This window comes from Hermetia illucens, chromosome 1 (assembly GCF_905115235.1).
Source record: "Hermetia illucens chromosome 1, iHerIll2.2.curated.20191125, whole genome shotgun sequence".
Taxonomy (NCBI): Eukaryota; Metazoa; Arthropoda; class Insecta; order Diptera; family Stratiomyidae; genus Hermetia; species Hermetia illucens.
In genome coordinates this window covers 137,776,222-137,799,550 of record NC_051849.1, presented here as the reverse complement: position 1 = coordinate 137,799,550, position 23,329 = coordinate 137,776,222, and the positions used below count along the sequence as shown (strand labels likewise).

At 40.5% G+C, this 23,329-nt stretch overlaps 3 protein-coding genes across 7 annotated transcripts in view; 2 read left to right on the top strand and 1 right to left on the bottom strand.

The window, feature by feature from the left end:
- Nucleotides 1–6,848: 6,848 nt before the first annotated feature.
- LOC119661140 (ribonuclease P protein subunit p30) lies at nt 6,849–8,240 on the top strand. Its single transcript, XM_038070341.1, has 6 exons — nt 6,849–7,045; nt 7,108–7,292; nt 7,347–7,415; nt 7,475–7,743; nt 7,854–7,933; nt 7,999–8,240. The coding sequence occupies exons 1-6, from the start codon at nt 6,955–6,957 to the stop codon at nt 8,190–8,192; spliced, it is 888 nt and encodes a 295-aa protein (XP_037926269.1). The 5' UTR covers nt 6,849–6,954; the 3' UTR covers nt 8,193–8,240.
- A 490-nt stretch (nt 8,241–8,730) lies between these two features.
- The window catches only part of LOC119647026 (chromodomain-helicase-DNA-binding protein 7), an 84,233-nt gene continuing 69,634 nt past the window's right edge, over nt 8,731–23,329 (top strand). For all 5 annotated transcript variants that reach the window (XM_038047768.1, XM_038047767.1, XM_038047765.1 and 2 more), the window contains exon 1: nt 8,731–9,685. The gene's annotated coding sequence lies outside the window, so the exon portion shown is untranslated. The remainder of the gene's footprint in view (nt 9,686–23,329) is intronic.
- Nucleotides 9,958–10,524, bottom strand: LOC119647028. The gene is made up of 2 exons (XM_038047770.1): nt 10,315–10,524; nt 9,958–10,218 (listed from the first exon to the last, which is right to left on the bottom strand). The coding sequence occupies exons 1-2, from the start codon at nt 10,399–10,401 to the stop codon at nt 9,958–9,960; spliced, it is 348 nt and encodes a 115-aa protein (XP_037903698.1). The 5' UTR covers nt 10,402–10,524.

Genomic DNA, 23,329 nt, shown 5'->3' with positions numbered 1-23,329 from the left:
ATCTGCTCTCCCTATGTAATGAGAATCGTCTGTTCCAAGACCTATTTACCCTAACCTATTACAACCGGCCATATTCCAGACATCGGTCATCACTGGTTTATTCAGTTGCACAATAAAATCCTTTAATTCATTTAAAAACATAACTTCCCCCAGATTACTTGCTATACCAAATTACAAAACTAGATGTTAACGTAGCTTTTTCACGACTTTCCTCTGTCAATTTTGTTTCAATAACATTTACCTTTATTTCAGAAAAAACATTAGACAATAAATTGGTCTTTAGGGAAGGTAAAATACTGTTAAAGATTAGATCTATTAATAAGCGATAGCCCTAACTTAAAATGTAAGTATTTCAGTTGAATAAAATACCTTATGAAACCTCGAAGTCAGTCTAGTTCTTGATTTGAAACAGAACGCGTTGGTTATAAATACGCCTCGAATTGTACCAGTTGTTTTATAATTAATTGTACATCTTGTTGTAATATGTTAAATTATATATGGGTTGGCATTGGTGTAGTGCGTTAATCACACCTAAGCACCATCGTTCGTGGTTACCTAAGATGCGCTTCAGTACTTCCCTCGACTTTACCAGATGCCCGCACTCCTCCTCTACTGTTCTGCGCCAAGACGACGCTTTCAAGACGATCCACTCGTCGGCTATCTTGGAACAGTGGGTTCCACTGCATGGAGTAGTCCGCAATGCAGTTTTCACCTCCGCCTTAATGTGTGATTTATCCTCTGCAAGGCCTGTACGCCGACCCAGTGAGGCAAGCGTACTCCGATGATACGACGCAGATAGATGTTGACGAAGGTATGGAGCTTGTCAGTAACACTCCGCTTCACTTTCCCTGTGCTACTCTCCTATAGCAACCTAGAAAGTATATTAGCACCGAACAGTCTCAACTTGAGCTTGGTATTGAGATAACTGCATTTCCACATCCCGTTGCTAATACGTCGGGCCAATTCGTCCAATTCGATGCTACCGTCGAAAGCATGCTTCCTAGATATACAAATTGATCGACGCCTACGATGCTCTGCCCATTAATGCAGAGAAATTTTGTTGGTGTTTATTTTCAGTCCAACTTTCCTTGCCTTTCTTCTCAAATCAAGAGCCATTTGGTCAGGCTCCGTGACCCGGTGAGAGAACAAACCGATGTCATTAGCATCAGCGTAATCGAGATGTTTGAAGAAAGATGTCATAGTCCATTGAATTCTTCCAGGTCTTCCGGACAAGGATAATAATAATATCGGTGACAATATAATTAAGGGTGAAATAAACGTTTCCGTTAAAGTTATAGTTTTTGTCTAGTGCTACGCAATACATTGATACGGATCTTCGGTATCCAAGTAGACATCTACATAAAGCAATTACGTAACGGTATTTAGTGTTTGTTGTACTGAAGAACTTTAGTCAAATTACTTTCCTGCTTTTGTTTCCTTTGCTTGAATAAAATAAATATTTTAAGAAAACAGTAAAGGGCCGCATTTACAGTGGAAATGTGATGAATTTTATGAGTCACTATATATATACACATATCATACCTCTTTAATTTTTCTTCATTGGCTCGATCCTCTTAAATGCAGATGCGCACACGCCACGGTTTTGGCTAGTGCGCTCGCAACAGGCAAAACACCTCTGATTTTCGCAGAAAAAGGCATCACTATCAATACGAATCATTACATCAATGGAATTTTGCGTCTATTATATTACCTTAGAGTCAACATCACTTTCAATACCGTCGTTGAAACTTTCAACAAGATTCAGCCCCATCGCATGGTGCAAACCCAATCAAATTTATCTGACTCTTTGACCAACGAAGAATGGCTTCCTTATTCACCAAATTTAACCCCACTTGACTCATCCTCTTTTAACAAAGGTTTGTCCGTCAAAAATATTTGTGGTTAGTCGGTTTCGATCGCAGGGTGGAGGCGACCTCATCAAACACTGCCTCAAACCTCCTTCCTGAGGAGTAGCGAGACCAAAACCGGCTACAGGTGGCATTTTGCTCTATTTTTGATAAAAATATAAATTATTTTTCGGAAGGGCCAGGTTTGCACGTAGATTACTTTCAGCTAATACAACTAATTTTTATTTAGGTCCTGAGCCCACCATCTACTACTGAAGAGTGGAACAAAGCGAGTTGTTACTCAAATTAATGCGGCCAGTGGGCGGGGCTCAGAACCATTGGAATATAATGAATTCACATGGAATACAGAACTTTGATTTTCTCTAGTTTTATTAAAGCTAGGATTGATTTTCAGATTTTCTAGAATCTTATATTATCACTTATACTGTTACCAAATTTCGTGCTTCTAGAATGAACTTAAGGGGGGTTCGGGTAAATCTTTAAAATATAGTTATAAGCTATTACTAACTTTATTTGAACATACATCGTAATGGGGTGTATTTTGAACCCTAGATTTTGTACCGATGGGTTTTCAAATTTTTCAGTTAGATAGGTTCTGAGAACGAGATGTGTTTCTCTTTTTGGGGAATATATTTTGAGTTTGATTTGAATTTAAAAATTGATATACAATAATAACACACAAATACAAATTCTGGGCGAAGAAAGTATCATTTTGATCGAAAAGGAAATGAATTTAAAACAGGATTGCGACGCTAGAAACGTTAACTTTCATTTTCCTAACTCGCTTACATTTGGGGATCTAGTTTCCAATAATTTTAATCAAACTATGAAAGTTACTTCAAATGGAATAGCATTCTGATGATATGCACTGGATCAAAAATTGTGTGGAAAAACCTTTGATGGAAAGACACAGGAGATTCTTCAATTATACCGTGGAGCGGTAACCTATGCCACATTTGCAAAATATAGAATCGAGGAAGAAGCAATCAACCACACAAGCGAATTTCGCCAACTTTTCAGATTTTCTAAGAGCTCTGCCCTTGCGAATGACAATAGTCACTCCGTATGGCCGTTCTTGACCATCCCTTACATTCTTTAGTTTTTAGAACTTACTCCAAACTTAGGTTTGGTTTGCTGGATATAAATAATTCAGTTTCCCATCTTGATTTTCCGGCTGGGTCGCAGGTATAATTGGCTCTATTTTCAAGTTTTGGGTTCACGCAGTTTCCCCATGAAGCAATTGTTTCTAACCTCAACTTTATCCTACCTTATAGAATTCCTTGCCATTCTTGTGTTCATCCTATGACTTGGAGAGCTTTTTACAGGAATTACGTACTACTTTTTATGGCGGTCTGCTTAATATGTTTGCGGTAGTGTAGCTAATTTTAGAAGAAATTTCTAAGGACCTTGGAGATCCTGCAGACCGTCGAACTGGCTAAAGTGGCCTATCCATTGTCCATCATGTATAGAGAACATAAGGCCCTATAAGTCTGCAATAAACCTGCCCAAATGTTTAAACTGCATAGATTCCGATAAATTGCTGTACGCAATGCATAGGGATTTGATTCACTCCACCAGAGCTCATTGTGGCAGTGAGAAATTCCTTCTTCGGTGATAAGACATTCGTGGATGAATAAAACATTTTGAGTGAAGTTACGATTTTCCTTAATTTGTTTTTGCAGCTAACAGTAAAAATGAACTCACATATTGCGTGCGTTAGATCTTCTACTTTCGGAAAATATTATGGACCTGGAGCTGCTTTTATTGGTAAGATGGTTCCCGATTTATCTTTGTTTAGTGATATGATGATTCTTCTCTTCATTCAGATCAAGTAGGTGGCGCGAAATCTCAGGGTGCACATCAATGAAGGCAAGACAAAATATATGACAACGTCGGCACCAAAAACCAACCAACCAACAACATCAAATCGCACTGATCAAACTTGAAGAATAAAGATAAGAGGCTACAACTTGAAAACCGTTGATAATTTCTCCTATCTAGAGTCGAAAATCACAATCGATAACAGCTATAGCGATGAAAACCACGCACGATTATTGGCTGCCAATAGATTCTATTTGAGCTCCCAAAAACTATTTCACTCGAAACATCTAACCAAACGCCAAAGATTATGATTTTGCCAGTCCTTATGTATTCCTCGGAGACCTGGGTTCGTAGCAAAAAAATGCGAACTCTTGACCGCGTTCCAGAGAAGAATTTTGGGTTCCCTACATGAGGATGGACGATTCCATGGCTTACGAAATTTATGAGCGACCGCCAGATTCTGGCTAAAATCCGGCTCAATACTTAACTTAACTCAATACAAAACTTAATCCGCATAGATGAGGATGACCCAGCCCGAAAGATCTAAAAGAGCATTATCTATTGTAGAAAAAGAAGGCGAGGCAGACTCTTTTTGAAAAGGAACGATGGCGTAAGCCAGGACGCCAGACAGTCTTTAAGGAGATCGAATTGGTGGACCTCGGCGCAAAACCGGGTGTCTGGATTTCTTTATTAAAGCACGCCTAGACCGGATACCGTTTGTTGCGCCGTTGAAGTAACTTACAGTAACACTTATAATGGCAGCTAAATTTATTGCTAAGTTTTTTTCTTAATCTAGGCTTTCGCACTGCTCTTAATAATGGAAGTTGATATAAATGAGTTATGTCAATTATCTAATATTGAAAAATGTTGTCTATCTAGAGTCTTTAGGTTCAGGCATTTGGTGTTTTTTCTTCAAGAAGTGGTTTTCCATTTAATGTTAATTAATTAATTAAGTCAGTATTTTATATAGATTTTAAAGTGAAGGCTTAGCTACAATTCAACGTTTATTTCAGTGTCCTAGCTATCATAGTTTCTGAGTTATTAGCACTTTAGTATTGTAAACGCGGCGATTGGGTTAGAAATTGGAATGCCTGTGACAGCTAAAGGGTTAAGGAATCGAAAAAATGCAGCGGCAGAGACGAATTCACAATGGCGTTCAGCTTCGCGCCCTCGATGTGCCGCTACATCACTCCTCCCCAGCTGAAACCGCTCGTGTTCAACGAGCACACCGACCACGTGATTTCGCCAATGGGATCACTGGGCGAACCTAACGCTTCGTGTGCGCTTTGTTGAAGCGACCACCGGCTCGTCGAAGGCCTTCACCCTTGACAAGGAAACCTACTTGGGCCCGCTTCGGAAGTCGAGCTTGAACAAGTGCTCGCCTCGTTCCAGAACTCTGAAGGGGTCATCATATGGTGGTTACAGGAGAACCTGTGTACACGGCTGGAGGACCTTGGGGGTATTGACCTCCGCTGTCGCATGTTGGGACGGTTGAGTTGGCCGCAACTTCGAAACCGCGTCTCTGAGCAAAGATAGCATTCCAGAGTCGCTTAACCCTGCTCTGATGTCCCGCACAGGGTCGGCGAGGAGACGCAAATTCTTCCCGTACGTTGCGCTGTGCGGATGCCGAGGAAGACGAAAGAGCTATTAAGACTGCCTTTAGCGTCCGGTGCCAACGTTCCAACATACCATTGAACTGTGGTTGGTATGCAGTAGTCCTATGCCGTTTGAAGCTCACGATCGTAGACGCTGTCACTGCATTGAGTTGTTGTGAAAAGAAGCTCAACGGTTGCCAGATTTGATTCACCGATTTGTGAAGAGCGGCGCCTACCACTGTATCTGAGGCGCCAACGAGCACAGCTAGGGGTGCATCTGAGCAGAGCACCCAACCTCGCAGGATCTTTTATCTTGTGCCCAAATAATTAAGCGTTAAGAGTCGCTGGGTTATGAGCCGCCTTGGCCGAGCAATAACGATAGAAGTTTAACGTGCCCAAGAACCTTCGCAGAGCCGTCACCATGGTTAGTAGGGGAAAGCTCTTAATCGCCTCAACCTTGTCTGGGTCAGGTTGGATACCGTCAGGGGTTATTAAGTGGCCGAGAAATTTTACCTGCTTCTGTAGGAATCTACATTTTTCCACATTTAGGACTAGATCGGCCTCAAGGAGACGTTGAAAATGCACTCGAGATGGTCTAAGTGCTCAGATTCTAAAGGAGAAGCGACCAAAGCCTCATCCATATAAACGAAACAAAAGTTCAAGTTTCGCAAGACAGAGTGGATGAACCTCTGGAAAGTCTGCGCAGGGTTGCACAAGCCGAAAGTCATCCTGGTGAATTCGAAGAGACCGAAAGGTGTGCAAATAGCCGGAATATCTTCGGGAGCGGCAGGCATTTGGTGATACCCCTTGGCTAGATCCAAGATCGTAAAAACACAGTAGTTCGTAAGCGAGTGCGCAAAATCATGGATGAGTGGGATGGGATGTCGGTCTGGAACTGTTTGAGCATTTAGACGCCTATAGTCTATCTCCGCATGGCTGCCATTCGCGTTAGGATTAGGGGCCAAATGAAGTGAAGAGGATCAAAAGCTATTGGAAGGCTTGCAGATACCCTGTTTCATTAAGTCATCAAACTCTTTGTTCGCAATAGCGAAGGGAGGGGGGGATGAGGGTATGAGGGCCCAAATGCTGCGAAATCGGTGTACCTATTCTCACGTCCTAGTTCGTGGTTCTTGACTACACAAAGCAGCTGAAAATAAAATATTTCATAAAATGCTGACTGCCTGTAGGGCATATATGCGTTGTTCTGTTTTCCAACATCAGAAGAGAATCAAAATCACTGACTTGAGTGAGTTTAGTGAGACAAATTTTAAAATTAGATGGGATTTATTTGATCGATCAATGACGTCGCGCCAGCAGAGCATTCGAAGACTTTGGGTGAAGTTTAGAAGTTGAAAACTAACTTGGTAAATGAAGAACGTACTTTAGATTAGGATATTCAACGAAATATTAAATAAAGTAGAAAATGATAGTCACGGACAAACTTCCATTCATCCTTTCGTATTATTCGATTCAAACTGATAATTAGCGGCAAAGCTACACTGTAAACTTGTTTAACTATCAAAAGGAACAGCGACATCTGTCATAATCGCTGGGAAACGTCATTTGTGCTCGCACGTGTGACAGCAGCTTGTTTACTATCATAATTGACAGTGTTTTAACCCACCTTTTATCGGCAATTTTCTAGGCATATCCTAAAAGGAACCGACAGAATGGAGAAGACCAAGGGCTTCTACGATTTCGGCATATCCTACCAAAATGACAAAGTCGCTTTGATAAAAATTCTTAAAGAGTCTTATGAACGTTAGTATCCGCCATCCGTATCTGGAAATGCCCAGTTGTGCAGTAATTCCTGGTCGTTTCAGTTGGTTACCGAACTGTTGCGATAGAACAAGTGTTCGACCATTCAAAAAAGGATGCCTCCAAGCGGTCAAGTGACACATTTCCCGCGCCCATCGAGCTGAGCTTCCTTGACGAATTCAGAGACAAATTGAAAATTCTTAACAGGCTCACGATTGTATATTCGGACGTTGGTGTTGCACATGCTATGGTACGTTGAGATTAGCATCTTAAAGCTATCATCTAAGCTGAATTCTGATTTCAGACAAACTCCTTGAACCTTAGAAAATACCACTTGGTCGCTGGCTTGCCAAAATCCGATGCTGCTCTCACGGTGAGTGGATTCCACTGGCTAATCTCTGAATCAATGGATATATGATATCCTGCTTTCAGCATTGCTGCACAGTGTTCAACGGGGACATAATCAGCTTCGACCCAGACACGAAACTATTGGTTAACCGGAAGGCGTACCAAATGGCGGTGAAGCGCGGCCTTTGCTTCGAAGTCAAATACGTGCCAGCAATAGTTAACTCGTCGCAGCGGAAGGAAATGATTCGGATTGCACACAATTACCACGCAAGAGGGAAGTCGAGGAACATCATCTTCTCGAGCGGAGCCACGAATGAATTTGAGCTACGTGGACCGTATGATGTTGCGAATTTGTATCCTTTTTTAAAAAAAACATTACAATTTACCAGTGCTTATTAGGTGTAAGGCATTACCGTTATTTTTGGTTGTCTAATTCTCCTTGATAGTACGAAAATCTTGCAAGGGCTCTTATTTTTGGACTGACTGAGGAGCAAGGAAAAGGGGCCGTTCTCAACACTTGCCGTGTTCTCTTTCTCAAAGCTGGTGAGTAGAACTGCAAGAGAAACTGCTCATAGAGCCTTCTAACTGCTGCTTTTCTGCGGTTTCAGAATCACGACGATTGGGCAAGACAGTAATGTTCGTGAAGCAACTGGGGCCCACGGTCCTATCCTCGACCTCGGAAGACAGTGAGAGCGAAGACGATGATGGTGAGGACGCAGGAAGGCTGGACGATAACGATAAGGACATGGAAAGTGACGATGTCACCGATGAACAACCACACAAAAAGAAAAAGCTTAGCTAGCCATGATTGCGGGTAGTAGTCAATAATAAAACTATATAATTAAAAAGAGCAAAGAGGTCATTATTGGGTGGGGTGGATGGACTAAGGTGTAGATGAACTTGACTTCCTGGAAAATTATCAGAGTGCATTGTTATCCACAGGTAGGTGAGGGCCCACTCATTTCGGACAAAAAGTTCCCAAATCCGCCTTTAAAAACTGCACGAAAGTTTTCCAAGGATATATCGGGGATATAAGCAACACAGTTAATGCTACGAACTGCAATACCCTGGGTATAAAGTTTGAAGGCACTTCTTGTAAAACACCTTCCATTCATTTTACACTGTGGACTATAAACAATGGATGTTTCATTTAGACGATTGTTTTAAGTCGAGTTTATTTCGGAGAGAAACAATTTTCTGGTGATAACCTACTATAAGCGAAAATCCCGCGCAACCGCCATTTTCCCGCAGTTGATTTCGGGTCGAACCGACAGAAAATGCAGATGTCAGCACCCGCTGGACGATTTCGCCGTCTTCTCTCGCCGCGCGAAATCAAATACCAGCCGCCGCATATACACGACGACCGAGTCGAGACCGATTGAAACAAAATGGAGGGTTTCGATGTGGTGCGTACGTTTTGATTGAAAAAAAAACTTTTCACTTGAAAATCACTGATTTTCAATGAGTTTAATAAACTAAAAAGTAGTTAATTGCAAAAGTTGTGTATTGTATTATAGAAAATTGTAAGTTTACGTGAGCCGCGAGTGTAAAACCGAGCGTACGAGTGAGTAGTGAGTGTGCATAAAAATAAGAAAAGTTTGTCGGGCAGCAGCAGAATTTTTTACTGCAAGGAGAGACTTTGTCGTCTGGTTGCCCCCCGTGAGAAGTTTTCAGTCGCTTTTCTAAGGATACTAGTTTAGTTTTCGGTTGGAAAGTCGCAAGGGAGTTGTTTTCATTTAGTTAAGTCGAAATTGAGCCGCAGCTTCGTGCCTTGAGTTTTTGTGTCACGAAGCGAGCATTCTCGGCTGCAGTCAGCTCCAGTGTTTTGCTCGATACTTTGTGTCGGCCAGTCGGGGCAATAGTGCGGTCAGGTTCAAACAACAACACTTGCGACACGTTTTCGTTTGCTCGCGGTAGACGGCATTTTCCCGGAGCGGCCGCGGAAGCAGTGCTGGACTTGCAGCCTCGCGAGTGGAAGACAAGAACGTCCGGCCGGGTGTGCATCCTAGTTTGGACGGGAGAATTTAGCAGTGCGAGTTGGGGCCGACGTGACCCCCGTGTGGGAATCGGCCTTTCGTGCGCTCGCCGAGAAGTAGGTCTCCTTGCGGCGCATTCGGCTCGAAGCAAGTGCGTGAGGACGGGCTCGAGTCAAGAAAGTCTCGTGCTCGGTGTCGCGATAGACCCCAGTCTATCATTCCGGACGCCCGAAAAGTGGATACGTCATCGCTGCATCGCACGGATTAGTACTTGGGATTACATGGACTAGTCAGAACGCTCGGAAGTGGGCCCCGGAACGTAAGTAGTCGCCATAGTTTGTTAAGCCAAAAGCATGTTTGCAGCGCCCGCACGGAGAAATGGCCACGCTCAGCGCGGAGCTGGTGCGGAGCGCGTGAAAATGTCGCGTTTCGGGCGGAAATCGAAGCACGGTTGGGCAGAAATTAGGTTTTAGTGGTGTTCACCATCGTCGCTGCCATCATTGAAAAGTTCAATTCCTTCACGTCTTTTTTCTTCTTTTTCGTCGCGGTCGTTTTATTCAGCGGCGGCTGGTGTCGTCGTAGTCCGTCGCGCTACGGCCGAGCGTGTGTTGGGTGCCGCCGTGTAATTATCATTGTGTTTAGATACGGGACAATTGGGGTGTGTGCGTGCACGGTTAATGTTCGATATGTCTCGTTTTCGTTCATTTGCTTGCTGCGTTTTCTTTTGCGGTGCGGCGCGATGTCAGCAAATGGCATCCGAAACGATAGCAGCGAGCGGAACGGAGCAGCATCGGCGGCGACTACGGCAGTGCCCCCCGTTGACTTGCCAGCGGTAGAGTGAGACGGAGCGAGCTTATCATCGGGAAATAGGAAAAAATTATTCCGATCCCAAAACCGAAACAATTTCTAAAAGACACAAATGATGAGGAGAATTGAAATTAAACTTACGCTCAAGTCTTGCCATACGTGGGTCGTTCTTTCTGCACTCGGTCGGCGGCGACAGGGCTTGGTTCGAGTGATGCGACGAGTGGCCATTTCTTCGTGCTTCGATTGATAACCATATTGTGAACGCGCTTCGACTTTTTCATCGAGGGCAAATGTAGCTTTTCAATTGCGCCCGGGGAAGCGCTTCATCTAATCCAACCACGATGCTTTTGTTTGCAGTTTCCCAGCTTGAAAACTTGTTCGTGCGCTCTTTTGAAGAAACGTAGTGGCACCTTGGATGTAATTGATAGTGATGGGCCATTAATGATTGATTGCGCAAGTCTTTCTATCTCTTCAATTGTGCGAAGATTCCAGGCTACGTCTCCAAATTTCTCGAAAGGACGTCAGCATCCTGCGTGGTTCGCGATGTTTCCCAACCTATCTTCTTCCATGAAATTTTTCTGCCTTACAGAAGCTGCAGCGTCAAGTTTAAATGTCTAAAATTTGTTTGGCTGTCGCCAAATGGGGTCAGAGTACTGGCAGCAAACTCGTGATTTCATTTTTTGCTGTTTTTGTCAGACTAAGATCACCTCATAACCAAAACGTATGTATTAGATCCAGCGATAACTAACGACTCAATACTGTATTCTGAAAAACTATTTCTAAATCAGCAGCGGTAGCCCCACGCAGGCAGATAGGTAATGGATGTAAACGTTAGTGCCGAATTTCTAAATTATTATTATGCATGTAGCAAAGAGTCTTGCGCATTTTCTCATAACAGGTTTTGTTTGATAAGCTTAATAAGAACCTTGATGTACTCTACCAGAAAAGTAGAATTTGGTTAGTTTTTGTTACGCAAAAGTCAAGTGGACCGCATTCATTGCTGTTTGTAACTAAATTTGGCGCTGCTTCTTTAAGAGATTAGAGATAGACATTGGAAAGTGACCCTTGAAAAAGAGGCTCATTTGTTTTCGCGACATCTTTAAGGACGAGTAAATCTTCCTCAAGTCAACACCCGAATCCTCCTTTTGATAGATGAACGATAATCTACTCCATTTTATGCTGTCTTTCCGAGTAGGTTGCAGTGAAGAATCTCTCTTGCAATTGCTTGCCTGTCGATTTTCATTTCTGTATCAATATATAGCTATACATTCCCTTTTCCGCAGGTGCTGCTTCGTGATGCAAAAACCAGTGATTGCCTTTCCACAATTATGGCAGGACTAATAATTTTGTGTTGCAAGCGGGAGCAACAAGCTCCCTAATAAGCGATGGTTTATGAGTCCCACATCTCTGATTTATGTAACGCGATTTTCTTCAGAACGGGTTGATAATCGTCTGGGATGCTATACGTCTTCCATTTGTTCTCGGCTTCTAAACTCTACACCATTTATGAATATGTCCGCCTGTCTGTAATGGTGTGATAAAATCCATGTTTCCTCTGACAACAAAGCAGCTTGAAAAATATTGTACCACTTCAAAATAAATCTAACTTGGTGTGAGAATACCAGCAAATTTTTGCGGCCTTCACATCTAAAAAAGAAATAATGTCGAAGTGGATGGCGGGTATAAAAGTATAAAACTTGTTCTTTCATTTCGCAAGTCAAATTTGATACAATTTCTTTGCCCAAGAATTCATGATAAAAACAATTAGATCAGTGACGTGGAAGTTGACACAAATATCTTCATAGTACTACTAATTTTAACAGAAGAGGGTTCTTGAGTCGGCTTCTACCTCTCGAAAAAAAACTAGAAGTGGGCTTTTCCTTTGGGACAATATGCAACGGGTTTTCAAGCCGAAGTTTATGCGATCCTAAGGGCGGCAAATTGGGTGATTGACGAGCGGTTGACGGGCAGGGGCATCGCAATCTGCAGTGACAGCCAAGCTGCATTGAGGGCATTGAGTAGTCTGAAATAATAAAAAAAACTTGTTGTTTCTTTTTCGTTGGTGTAGATATTTATTCTTGCAAATACCGATATTTCGGCAACCACTTGTTCCCTTCATCAGTGCTAATAAGTCAAGAAAAGTAATTACACTTAGATTGAGTAGTCCTTTGATCACCTCGAAAATCGTTCAGGAATTCAGAAACCGTTTGAACTCTATCTCTACATTCAATGCGGTGGAACTACTATGGGTACCTGGTCACTGTGGCATAGAGGGAAATGAAATCTTGGATGCTTTAACGAAAGAGGGGTCAATCTCCCCTATGTCAGGACCAGAGCCAGCAATTGGAGTATCAGTAGCATTGGCTAAGTCTGTTTTCAAAAACTGAGAACAAGCTTGCCATAATGACAGGTGGCAGAGCCTAAATGTTGCTCGACACATCAAACTTTTCCTTCCAGAACCGAACATGCGTACCGCAAAGTTTATCCTGTCAAAAAGCAGGAGGACTTGCAGGTGTATTGTGGGCACTCTGACAGGTCATAATTAACTGGCTGGGCATATGTTCAGAATAGAAATTACTCAAGATGATACGTGTCCCCTCATGTAATGAGGAAGCAGAATCCACAGAGCATTTCCGATGTGAATGCCCCGCATATGCACCTATCAGGCATCTGATCTTTGGTGCCGATGTTCTCCAATTGCGACGGGTAGCATGACATCGACTAACGGAAATCCTGCGATACGTTAACGAAGCCGGGGTATTCTGTTAGACGGGGGTGACGAGTACAATGGGCCAACACGGCCTAAATGCTCAGAAGCTGTAGCTTCTCCCCCCACCATACACACACACACTACTAATTTTAAAAAAGTCTTAGATCTTCAAAAACAGTTCTTGTTTATTGAATAAAATATTGCTGGGAAAATAGACTGGAATATGCAACTGTTTTATATGTACGTGCCTGATAATTTTTTTACAAAATCTGCAGGCGGCAATACTAGAATAAATGTAAGAATTATTTATATAATATCAATATTCGTTGGGCTTAGGAGGCATTCGGTTATATTGCTCTGGTCAAGCCCTTTTCCGGTTTTTTTTTAAGAGAAAACCTTAATAGAATCGGTTTGCTGTCTGTCATATCTACTTCCTCATAAAGGTGTCAACTAACACTTTTCGAGGTAGATATTAGTTTTGACATTCATCTTGAAACTACCCAACCGAAAAATCTGAAAAAAATCATGGTGGTCTATGATATCTACTTAAATAAAGTTAATCTTTAATATTTTGAAAATCTATTGCGAACCGCCCTCAAGTTCATCCTAGATTTGTTGCAATATGATCAACTTTAATACTGGAAAGTTTGGTGGAAATCTTATTATTAACAAAGAGATAGTAGGTCAAATTACCCCTTTCGGGTTAAATCACTACTCTCACGGGATAAAATGTCAGTATCACATCGAATTGAATATCGAGTATATTCAACGTATCTTCACAATGAGCTGTATATAAGTAGAACCATCGTGTATCTAAATATTTCTGCACAGAAAATCAACAAAGCCTAGAGCGCGGAGCTTCCGTTTTTCGACTTGGTTTGCCTTAGTATTACTCGTAAACGACCACCACGCAAGTGCGGGGCAGCCTAGTATGATATCAACTCGTCATTATTGCAACGTCTGCATGTTTGGTGTCAAGAATAAGGATTCATCGTATGCAGATTCTCCTCTATAGCACAGTAGTTGGGTTTAAGACATATCAGTGTCCGTATTTTGATTTTATTTTATTTCAAAATTTTGATTCTGCCTGCAACCTGTGGAGAAAATTTGCTGTCTATGTCGGTACCCTTTTGGTTGTGGAATAAATTTGGCTCAATAGGCTGCGATAGACGGGTTATCTAGTCCGTATAGGTGAGGATAATTCAGCATGGAAATTCTATAAGGGCAACATCTATAGTAGGAAAGAAAATTTGACAGATCCCTTTTCATATGGATCCGTAAAATATGCCAGGATCCTAGATAACTGCTAGGAATGTCGAAGTAGTATGCCTCGGCGCAAAATCGGAATGTTTGTAGTTCCTAGGTCTACAAATGGATGCAAATCCATTCCCATTTTCACAGCCGTCAGCTCGTTTTCAGTTGTGAGAGTGTTAAGGATTCGATTCCATTCTTATACAAAATGAGATTCATTCGGAAGTGATTCAATAGTTTCCAAAGCTCTCTTATCATGTTTGTACTGCACCCGTAGTTTCTCTCTGATACACAGATTTATCGCATATAATTCTGCCTAAACCGCAGTGGTTCAGATTCTCCTGCCCCACCTTGAATTTATATGTGTGCCATAGTATCTGTTTTCCAAAAAGGTTGTTTCTCTGCAAATCGAATCCTACTCCATTTGCGGGGTCTAGACTTTTTTGAAATCATTGCCTATTTCCAGGGTTTTGTTCGTGATTTCGGAGATAAATCTACTGTGTTTGTTTCACATTTGTCGTCTATATGCTGCGAGCTTCGTCTCCAAAGGTGATAGTTATAATAGCCTCTCCAGGAGAGGGCTGGATACATTCTTCAGGGCACTAATAATCTAAAAGACAAGGAAGCGTTTCGAACCAGAATAAATTCTTGCATATGACATAATATATGCATACACACTACGTGCTAGCTAGATATGTTTGTTTTTTTTCCAATCATCCTAGAAGAAATACACAAACCTTTCAACTTATTTAACAAATAACACCACATAATAACTAAATGATAGAAATGTTTCTTTTGCATTAGCATTTATCGATGCGTTTTGAAGCTGACTTCCTTTCTTAACCTAGTCTGCTCCATATACTCCACACGGAGCTGTTTTATGCTTGGAAGGGAGTGGATCCAAAAATTGCAATAACTAATTTTTCGGATTGTATCGTTTAAGATAATAAAATCTGACTTATATATTATAAGCAGTTTTTCGAGTACGGGTCATGTATTTCGTTTTGGATTCATTGACCCTGAACTCCACTCGCTTCTGAGTCCCGGTAGGGTAAGAATGTACACGTCGTCTATGTACTCCACCAATTAGTTGGTTTTCCAGCAGTGTACCTGAAATATCATCTGCTACTATCTTCCTGATGATGTAATCAAGCGTGTAGCGATTGCGCCTTCGGCCAATCTCGCTGCTCTGGGTTCGAATACCTCACCGAACATTCAAACTATGAGCAATTGATCTCCTTTGGGCTCATCCAGCATTACGATACTAAATGATCCTTTTGCTTTCGTCTGCAGATTTTCTCAGCTTGTTGCCTGAGTCCGTGTCGATAAGCTTCGATTTCGTTGTTAATAGCTTCCTTCCAGACCTGATTAAATCAATCGTTCATGTTCTCCATTTCAAACGTCATTTCAGAAGCACGCCGCATAGCATTCTTAAGTTTTCATCTCATTTGATTGCCACTTTCCTAGGGCCCAGGTTTCAAAATGTGCTTTTCTCTTGAACATAGGTGCCACTTCAGTCGTGTTGCCTTTCAATTTTCCATAAGTTTTGGGGTCTAACCCGTTCTGATGTGACTGCTTTTGGCTTTGTAACATCGCCCTGATATCTAATATGAGACAATTTTTTTTTTAACGAAAGTACGGTCAATTTTATTAAAAAAGCGCCTATTGGGTGATGCTTTTATTATTTTATGCATATTTTTTATTAGGAAAGCGGTTGGAGATTACAACTCTTGTTGGCAAACTCGATGAATCTTTCCCTATTAAGACTTTGATAGCGTTGGAAAGAACTTGTCGAAAATTCTCTGCGATCTTGTGTAGATTTGGTGACAGCATCTTTCTTCTGTTGTTGCATGCCAGTTGATGAGCCGTACATTGAGAAACTATTTGAAACGGATTAAGCAGATTCTTTCGTTGATTAACTTGAAATCCTTTACCAATCAGAATACATAACAGTTATTTAAATATAGAATCGCATGGTATGAGGTGCTCATCCTCTTATTCAACAGTTCTTCGACCAAATTTGTCTCGGTTTTAAGGAAGATCACATTTTCGGCTCTTTGCAGCTGCCCTCGCAACAATATGTCTCTATTGTGTATCCCTTCTTTCTATCATTCGGATTTCGTCTTCCATTTCATTGATTAACCCGAAGAAGGCTGACCTTTATATAGCGTCAATTTTAAATGATAAAACTCGATTCCAAAGATATTCAACAAAATGACACTTTCGACTGGCCACCAGACAATCTCGGGATCTACTCAACCGATTTTAAAAATCGTTTGCGTTTTATTTGTTAACATGGGCAAAAACGACATATTTTCGCCATTTTTTTCATTTTTGATAATTACACTTTAAAATTGATTAATTTTAAACAAAATGGGGTTCTTTTGCCTTTCTAATCTAGACCAGTTCTTTTTCTACTGCTTTTTTGTCAAAATGAAACTAAACAGTATTGTTATTCTCTAACCTGTGAGGTGAGCCCCTCATTATCCTGATACACAAAATCGGGAATCAATCATTCGCCAACAATTTTTCCGCTACTCTCTCATACCAAAAACCTGGATATGGCAAAAAGTGGTTTCCAATCATTTTGGCCCAGTTATAGTTGAAGAATATTATAAGTTTGGCTTTATCTACTTTGTTACCAAATGTCTAAATTCTCAGCTGAAAGGAGACATTATCTATACGAAATATTCCAAGGCATGTTATTTCTGCCCGAAATTGCCTCACTTAATATTCCTTCTGCCTCTCTAAACCAACTTGTATCGTTTCTTTTAGTGGTTGCATATTCTCTTCCTTTGACGCATCGGAAGGATTTATTCTGGATCCACTACGATTTTTACTTTCATCAACAATCTTCCTTCAGTGGTCGTGAAGAAGAAATTTCAAAATCAGAAGCCCGTAGACTGGCCTCATTGATAATTATTTTGTTCACAAAATTTGCATATCACTTAATTGCTACAATTACTCAATACTCAAGAGTAGTAGTTGCTCAGGAGGCGTACTGGTAAACACTGCACTTTTTAAGACTTTGTGTAAACACAACATTTTATTAAAATCGGTTTACTGTCTGTTCGTCACACCCATTTTTCTCGGAGACGGTTACAGTGATTGACACCAAATTTGGTAGAACGGTGGGAACTGTGAACACTCACGCATACAGTGAGTTACATCCTTTTACGTCTAATTTAGGGAGGGGGGTCTCCATACATGCAAAAGGGGGGGGGGGTGTAAATTTTTTTTTTTTTGTCATCAAATATAGTCATGTAGACTGTCAAATTAAAGCTCTCGGTTAGTACTTTTCGAAGCCGATCTTAGTTTTGACATTTGTTGGAAAGGTGGGGAGTGCGGGGGGATGAAGGTGATAATTCCTTTAAGGGGGCCATTATCAGAAACTACCCAACCGAAAAATCTGAAAAAAATCAGGAGGCTGCCACTATATGGTGCCTAGGCTCTGAAATACCTTCCATACTGACATCTGTACAAATAAAGTTAATAATAGTATATTATTATAATTTTTAGTAATTGGCTACAAAACCCTCCATAAGTTCATGCTAGCACCATGAAATATTATAAAGTATAACATACAGCATGATCTCACCAAGTTTGGCGAAAATCGCACTATTACTAACAAAGTTATAATACGTCAAAGTTGTCGCTTCTTTGCAAATTTAAGACTATGAATGTCAATATCATCCGGAAGTGGATATTCTCACACAATATATGCATATATTACGTGCTACGTACTAAGAAATACACAAAAATGTTCGTACCTGAAGCGTCCAGCTTCCGGTTTCCCGACTTGTTTTTATATGGATACTGAATTTGATTATTCATTTTCACTGTTCTGTAGAACGATTACAAGAAGTCTGAATAAGTCGTTCAAATACAATTGCATGAAGGGTGAGTTATCTAGCTAATCTATTGTAATCGTAGGGAAGGGCTGTTTGTTTGCTGGATACTGGTTTTCGCAGTATAACAGTGGGTACCAACCTGAATAAATATCGGCGATATTTGTTGCACTTTCCCTAGATTAGAAAAAAATCAATTTCGATAATAATAATCGTTGGCGCATATTGGATCAGGGCTTTGAAGTGTGTTAGAGTACTTCATTCAAGATCGTAACGGTACATTACAGTACACTTTAGGAGGCAAAGTGGTTGGCATTGCGCTCGCCCGAAATTATTACCCTGATTTGACTCGGGTACTCATTCACAGCTGAGTCGACTGGTATCTGACATCCAGTCACGATAACAAATCCCTCTGCCATCGCTGAGATTTGAGCCACCAATAATAATTGCCATTAACAGTCCCATTTGATGATAAGTTCAGATTTGACATATAAATTGGTGATGCCTGTCTATTGAAGATTTTTGTCACAGCCCTAGTTCCAACTCGGATTTTATTCTTTACAAGTGAAGTCCGGTACATACGCTATTATATAGCGATTGTAACGGATTTTGCTAAAAAGATCTCATTATTGACCTCCACTACGGAAATTGCATTGGCCAAAAGTCATTCTTTAGATTTGCTGCTCGTCTATTTTAGATCATTGTGGTACTTGAAGACTCATCTATTCCATTATTCCGTACTTAGCATAGGGAAAGATAACAGCAAAATATCTACATAGACTTAAATTTTGGGTGTTCAAATTATAAATGAAATACTTTCGGGTTTACTATGTAGCTGAGAACAAAATCACGCCTCATTTGATTGTGTATGAAGTTTTTGTTATTTATCCCGGCAGATTTTCTGTTCAGGGAGTACACACAAAAGAGTTGTCGGCAAAGGTAGAAACCGCTTGTCCCTTTCATCACAACTGTAAACTTTTGTGCATGGATGTGCATAAATTTCCGATCAAGAATATCTTCAAAACACATCCTCTAATTTTGATTTAAATTTGCTGTGACTTGAAGAACGCCCATAAGTTTGTGAGGGTTTCAAACCTGGACTCGAGTTTCTCATGGTTTTCTCTTCGATTCCAAGATTAATTGTCAGATCGCGATAAACTAAATTTGATCATTTCAGAATACATTTCACATTCAAATTTCCACAGTAGCTGGTCTTTGTGGTCTAAAGCCCTACTGAAAGGTTCTTCAAATGCTGCTGCTGTGCGAATTAATTGCAGTAATAACCATTTACCCCATCTGGCTGTTTTCGTCAGTTTTTCCTTCGCTCTAGAACTGTACTTACCCATTACTCTCATAACGAAAAGCGAGAATATGAGGCTTTTTTCGAAGGCTTAACCATGCCAATGTCCTAGTCAAAATTAGAAATTTTAAGTTTTACAACTCCAACTTTTAACATTAAATACCTAAAATTTAAATAATTAGGAATTGAATTGGAATTGAATCTATAGTAGTTAGTGTAATTAAGGAGGTCAAATTATAGACAATTGGAGTGCGAACATTTGATTGTCGGCACTGTATATTAGCTCACACTGTTTTGCTTCCAATTCTGTTGGGTTTCTTCCTTAAAAGTAGCTTTCTAAAATAAGAAGAGGAACAATCTGGACCATCCAATCAAAAATTGTCTTTCATTAGAAAAGATAACCTTTCTCTATTCGGCAACCTGAGATATATATGACCCCTGCTCACTGTTTTGCGGAGCATATTGCATCCAGACAGACCTGGTGTCTGCCGTATATATATTCTGATTTATAATGAATTATTTTCTGCTATTTTATCTGACATAAAACTCGAGATTTAGCTCGTTCCCCGACTTACGGATAATCATTGCCCATATTGGATTCTGGATAGTTGAAGTAAAGAGAAGAAGAGACACCTGTTATCATATAGGCAGCGAATGCATTGATGCTGTGCAAATAATATGCCTTTGAGGGGGTCATTTCGCGCGAAGACCTTTTTAAGGTTTTATGTAAAACAAAAGCTTATTAAAATCGGTATACTGTTTGTCTGTCTGTCCATCGATGATATTTTTCTTGGAGGCGGATATAGCGATTGACACAAAATTTGGTGTTAGTCCACATACATGCAACATTTTTTTTCATCAAATATAGTCATGTGAGGTTTCAAATGAAAGGCCTCGATGAGTACTTTCTGAAGTGGGTCTTAGTCTTGACATTGGTTGGGAAGGTGGGAAGTGCGGCGAGTCGAAACCGATCATTTCTTAAACGAACCCATTCTCAGAAATTACCCAATCGAAAATCTGAAAAAATCAAGAGGCTGCCACTATATGGTGCCTAGGCTCCGAGATATCCTCCATACCGATATCTTTTCGAATAAAGTTAATGATAGGATATTATTATGATTCTTAATAATTTGCTACAAACCTAACTAAGTTCATCGTAGCACTACGGAATTTTGCAACAATGTAGGCTATAACATAGAGCATCCTACTAAGTTTGGTGGAAATCGTAATATTACTAACAAAGTTGTAATAAGTCAAAGTTGTTACTTCTTTGCAAAATTAAGACTTTGAATGTCAATATCACTTGAAAGTAGATATTTTCACATAATATGTGCATATACTATATAACGTGCTACGGACTAATGAGACGAATGCACACAAATGTTTTTATAAAAGGAATACACAAAACCTTCCATACCTGAGGCGTCCAGTTTCCGATTTGCCCACTTGTTTTCGCTTCTTTGGGAGTTTTTTATGAAGAATTGGATAAAGATTTATTTATTGATATCTTGAGCATGAGTAATAATATTTCTAGCCTGATATCATAGTTCAATATTTATGTACAGAGCAACGTATACACCGATCCCCAAAAAATATGTTTTTCTTTTGCCGCGCTAGAAGGCGCTGTGCTCATCTTAAGGAAAAAAATAAAAGGCATTTTAGTATATTATTAAAAAATAACAAAAGGTGAATTTTTGGCGCCTTGTTAAATTTTTTTTTTTTTAAATTTTTGTGTTTTTTACGGTTTTTTAATGCATAAAAAACAGTTCAATGAATCGCAATTATCCTAGCTTGGGCTATAGTACTCGATATACCTTCGGTTTCTTAAGGTAGTAATACAGTATAACAAGTAAATAATACACGGTTGTCCTGAAATGTTATTTCAATTAATTCGGTTGCTGTTTCCCCGAAACTTTGTGAGACGGTGCTTCGAGTAAAACACGTTTAAAGTTTTGACCACAGGTAGATACTAGAACAGGTACGCACGATTTCGAATTGTTTTGTCCTTGAGCATGAGCGAGATATAACGAAAATCCGATCAGCTGTGTTTGACATAACTCCCGGACTTGCCAATGTATTGATGAGATCGGCTAGTTTTTGCCTATGCATAACTGAATACGTGAAACTACTTTTTGCTAAATGTGTGAGCACGGCAGTAGTGCAGAATAGTGAAAGTTCTCCGATCTCTCTCTTGCCAATACGATTTGGTGAAGATTATGTCTTGTCCTTGTTTGGCGTCTCTGATGTGTACAGATAAGCTTCTGCAACACATTTGCAAGTGGGGGCATTTTTGTGTGGGTACTGCCTATTACTATGTGTATACTGTGGTTTTGACAATAGATTTTTCGTAACAAAACTTATTAATGAGTTGTTCCAATTTTTTTTTTTTTTTTTTTTTTTTTTCCGATACAAAACTTGCTAATGAGATTTTCCAAAATCCTTTCTAGTATACTGTGTCGATTTCTTTTTTTTTCTTCTAATAGTATCTATTTCTACATAATGCCTAGAATTTAGTCAGGTGACTATATGAATATAGGATCGAGAATATGATATTGGATTGAAATAGCTGCTTTCGGCTAATTTCCTATGCCCACTGCGGCACGAATTCGAATTTCAGTCTAAGAGTTAGACTGTACAATGTACTTTCGAAATATGTAAAAAAATCGATATTTTAAAATCTTCACACTGTGCTACTACGTTAAAACACATGTAAAGCCTTGACTTCAATTTTCGCACTTTTAGCGAAGTCTTTCGAACGGCATTCGGACCAGTAAATTCGCATTTCATTACGATGGTCGGCATAAACCTGACATATCTGAATATCGAAAAATCACTTTGCCTAAATCTTCTTTTTTCTTTAGCCTTTGTCCTGTTCACAAGTAAATCGTCATCCAGCGTATCAAGCCACCGTTGTTTCGGCCTACCTTTTGGTCGCTTACCATCGACTTGTTGACGATGTTCAGACCAATCTTGACAAGTGAATTCTTGTTAGCGAAGACGCTTCTTTGGCAATTTGATCAAAACGTGTCACGCCACTAGTCCAACGCAACATTTTCGTGTCCATTATCGCAGGACGCCGTTCATTGTCTTTTATATTCAGCCAACACTCCATAGAGGGCGTACCCAAATATTCTACATTATATCTAGATACAATTGAGGGCGTCGATTCCCCGGATGCGATCCTCTTAACAGCTTGACAGGCACAACGTCCAGAACAACTAACCATGATGAATTGGGATTCAAGACCACAGTAACAAGATCCCGACATACTACTGTAATTTTAATGGTGGCCACCCCATGATAATTATTTTGAAGGGCACACACATCCGTAACTATATAAATTGTAGATATATATGTCATTTCCGTCATTGCACAAGGATTTAGAGGGTCTCACGCGTTATCCCTCAAGTGAATGCTTGAAGTTGTTTGGAATCGTCATCGCAATGGATTCCACACCTTCAATGCGTCAATCAATAATATTTTTCATCGAGACAATTGTTAATAGGTGACTGGAACTATGGTGCTCAGGATTTACGCATTCCGACAAGACAAATTGAGTTCGGTAGTGTTTGCAAAATGTATGGACATAAACATGTGCGCGCATACGAACAGAAAAGATTCTGTAATGTGGCCATTCCGGCTCATTTCCGGGTTCAATGAGAAAAACCATTTCCACCAAGCCGCTGTAAGCAGCTCCCCATTATATTATCTGGTAACACCAATTAATAACAGTCTATGCATCTAGTTCAGGACAAAAGACAATGCAGCTTGGAACGTGAGCAGAACCGAGCCAGACCTATTTGAGATGCGAAAGCAAAACACCAAGAGCATAACAAACAACAATCCAAAGGTGGAGGAACGAATGAGCACTGTCGGCAGCGATTCGCTGGCCGTGGAATCGAAACCGAGCTCCTACACAGCTCGAAGAAGACACGGCGTGCACGGCGCGGTATCCGGTAATGGCTTCGTCATCGGAATCACCGACGTCACACGAATGGGTTTCATTCGAAATTGTTGGCGCTAGTGTAGCACGCCAGTCAGCGGCCG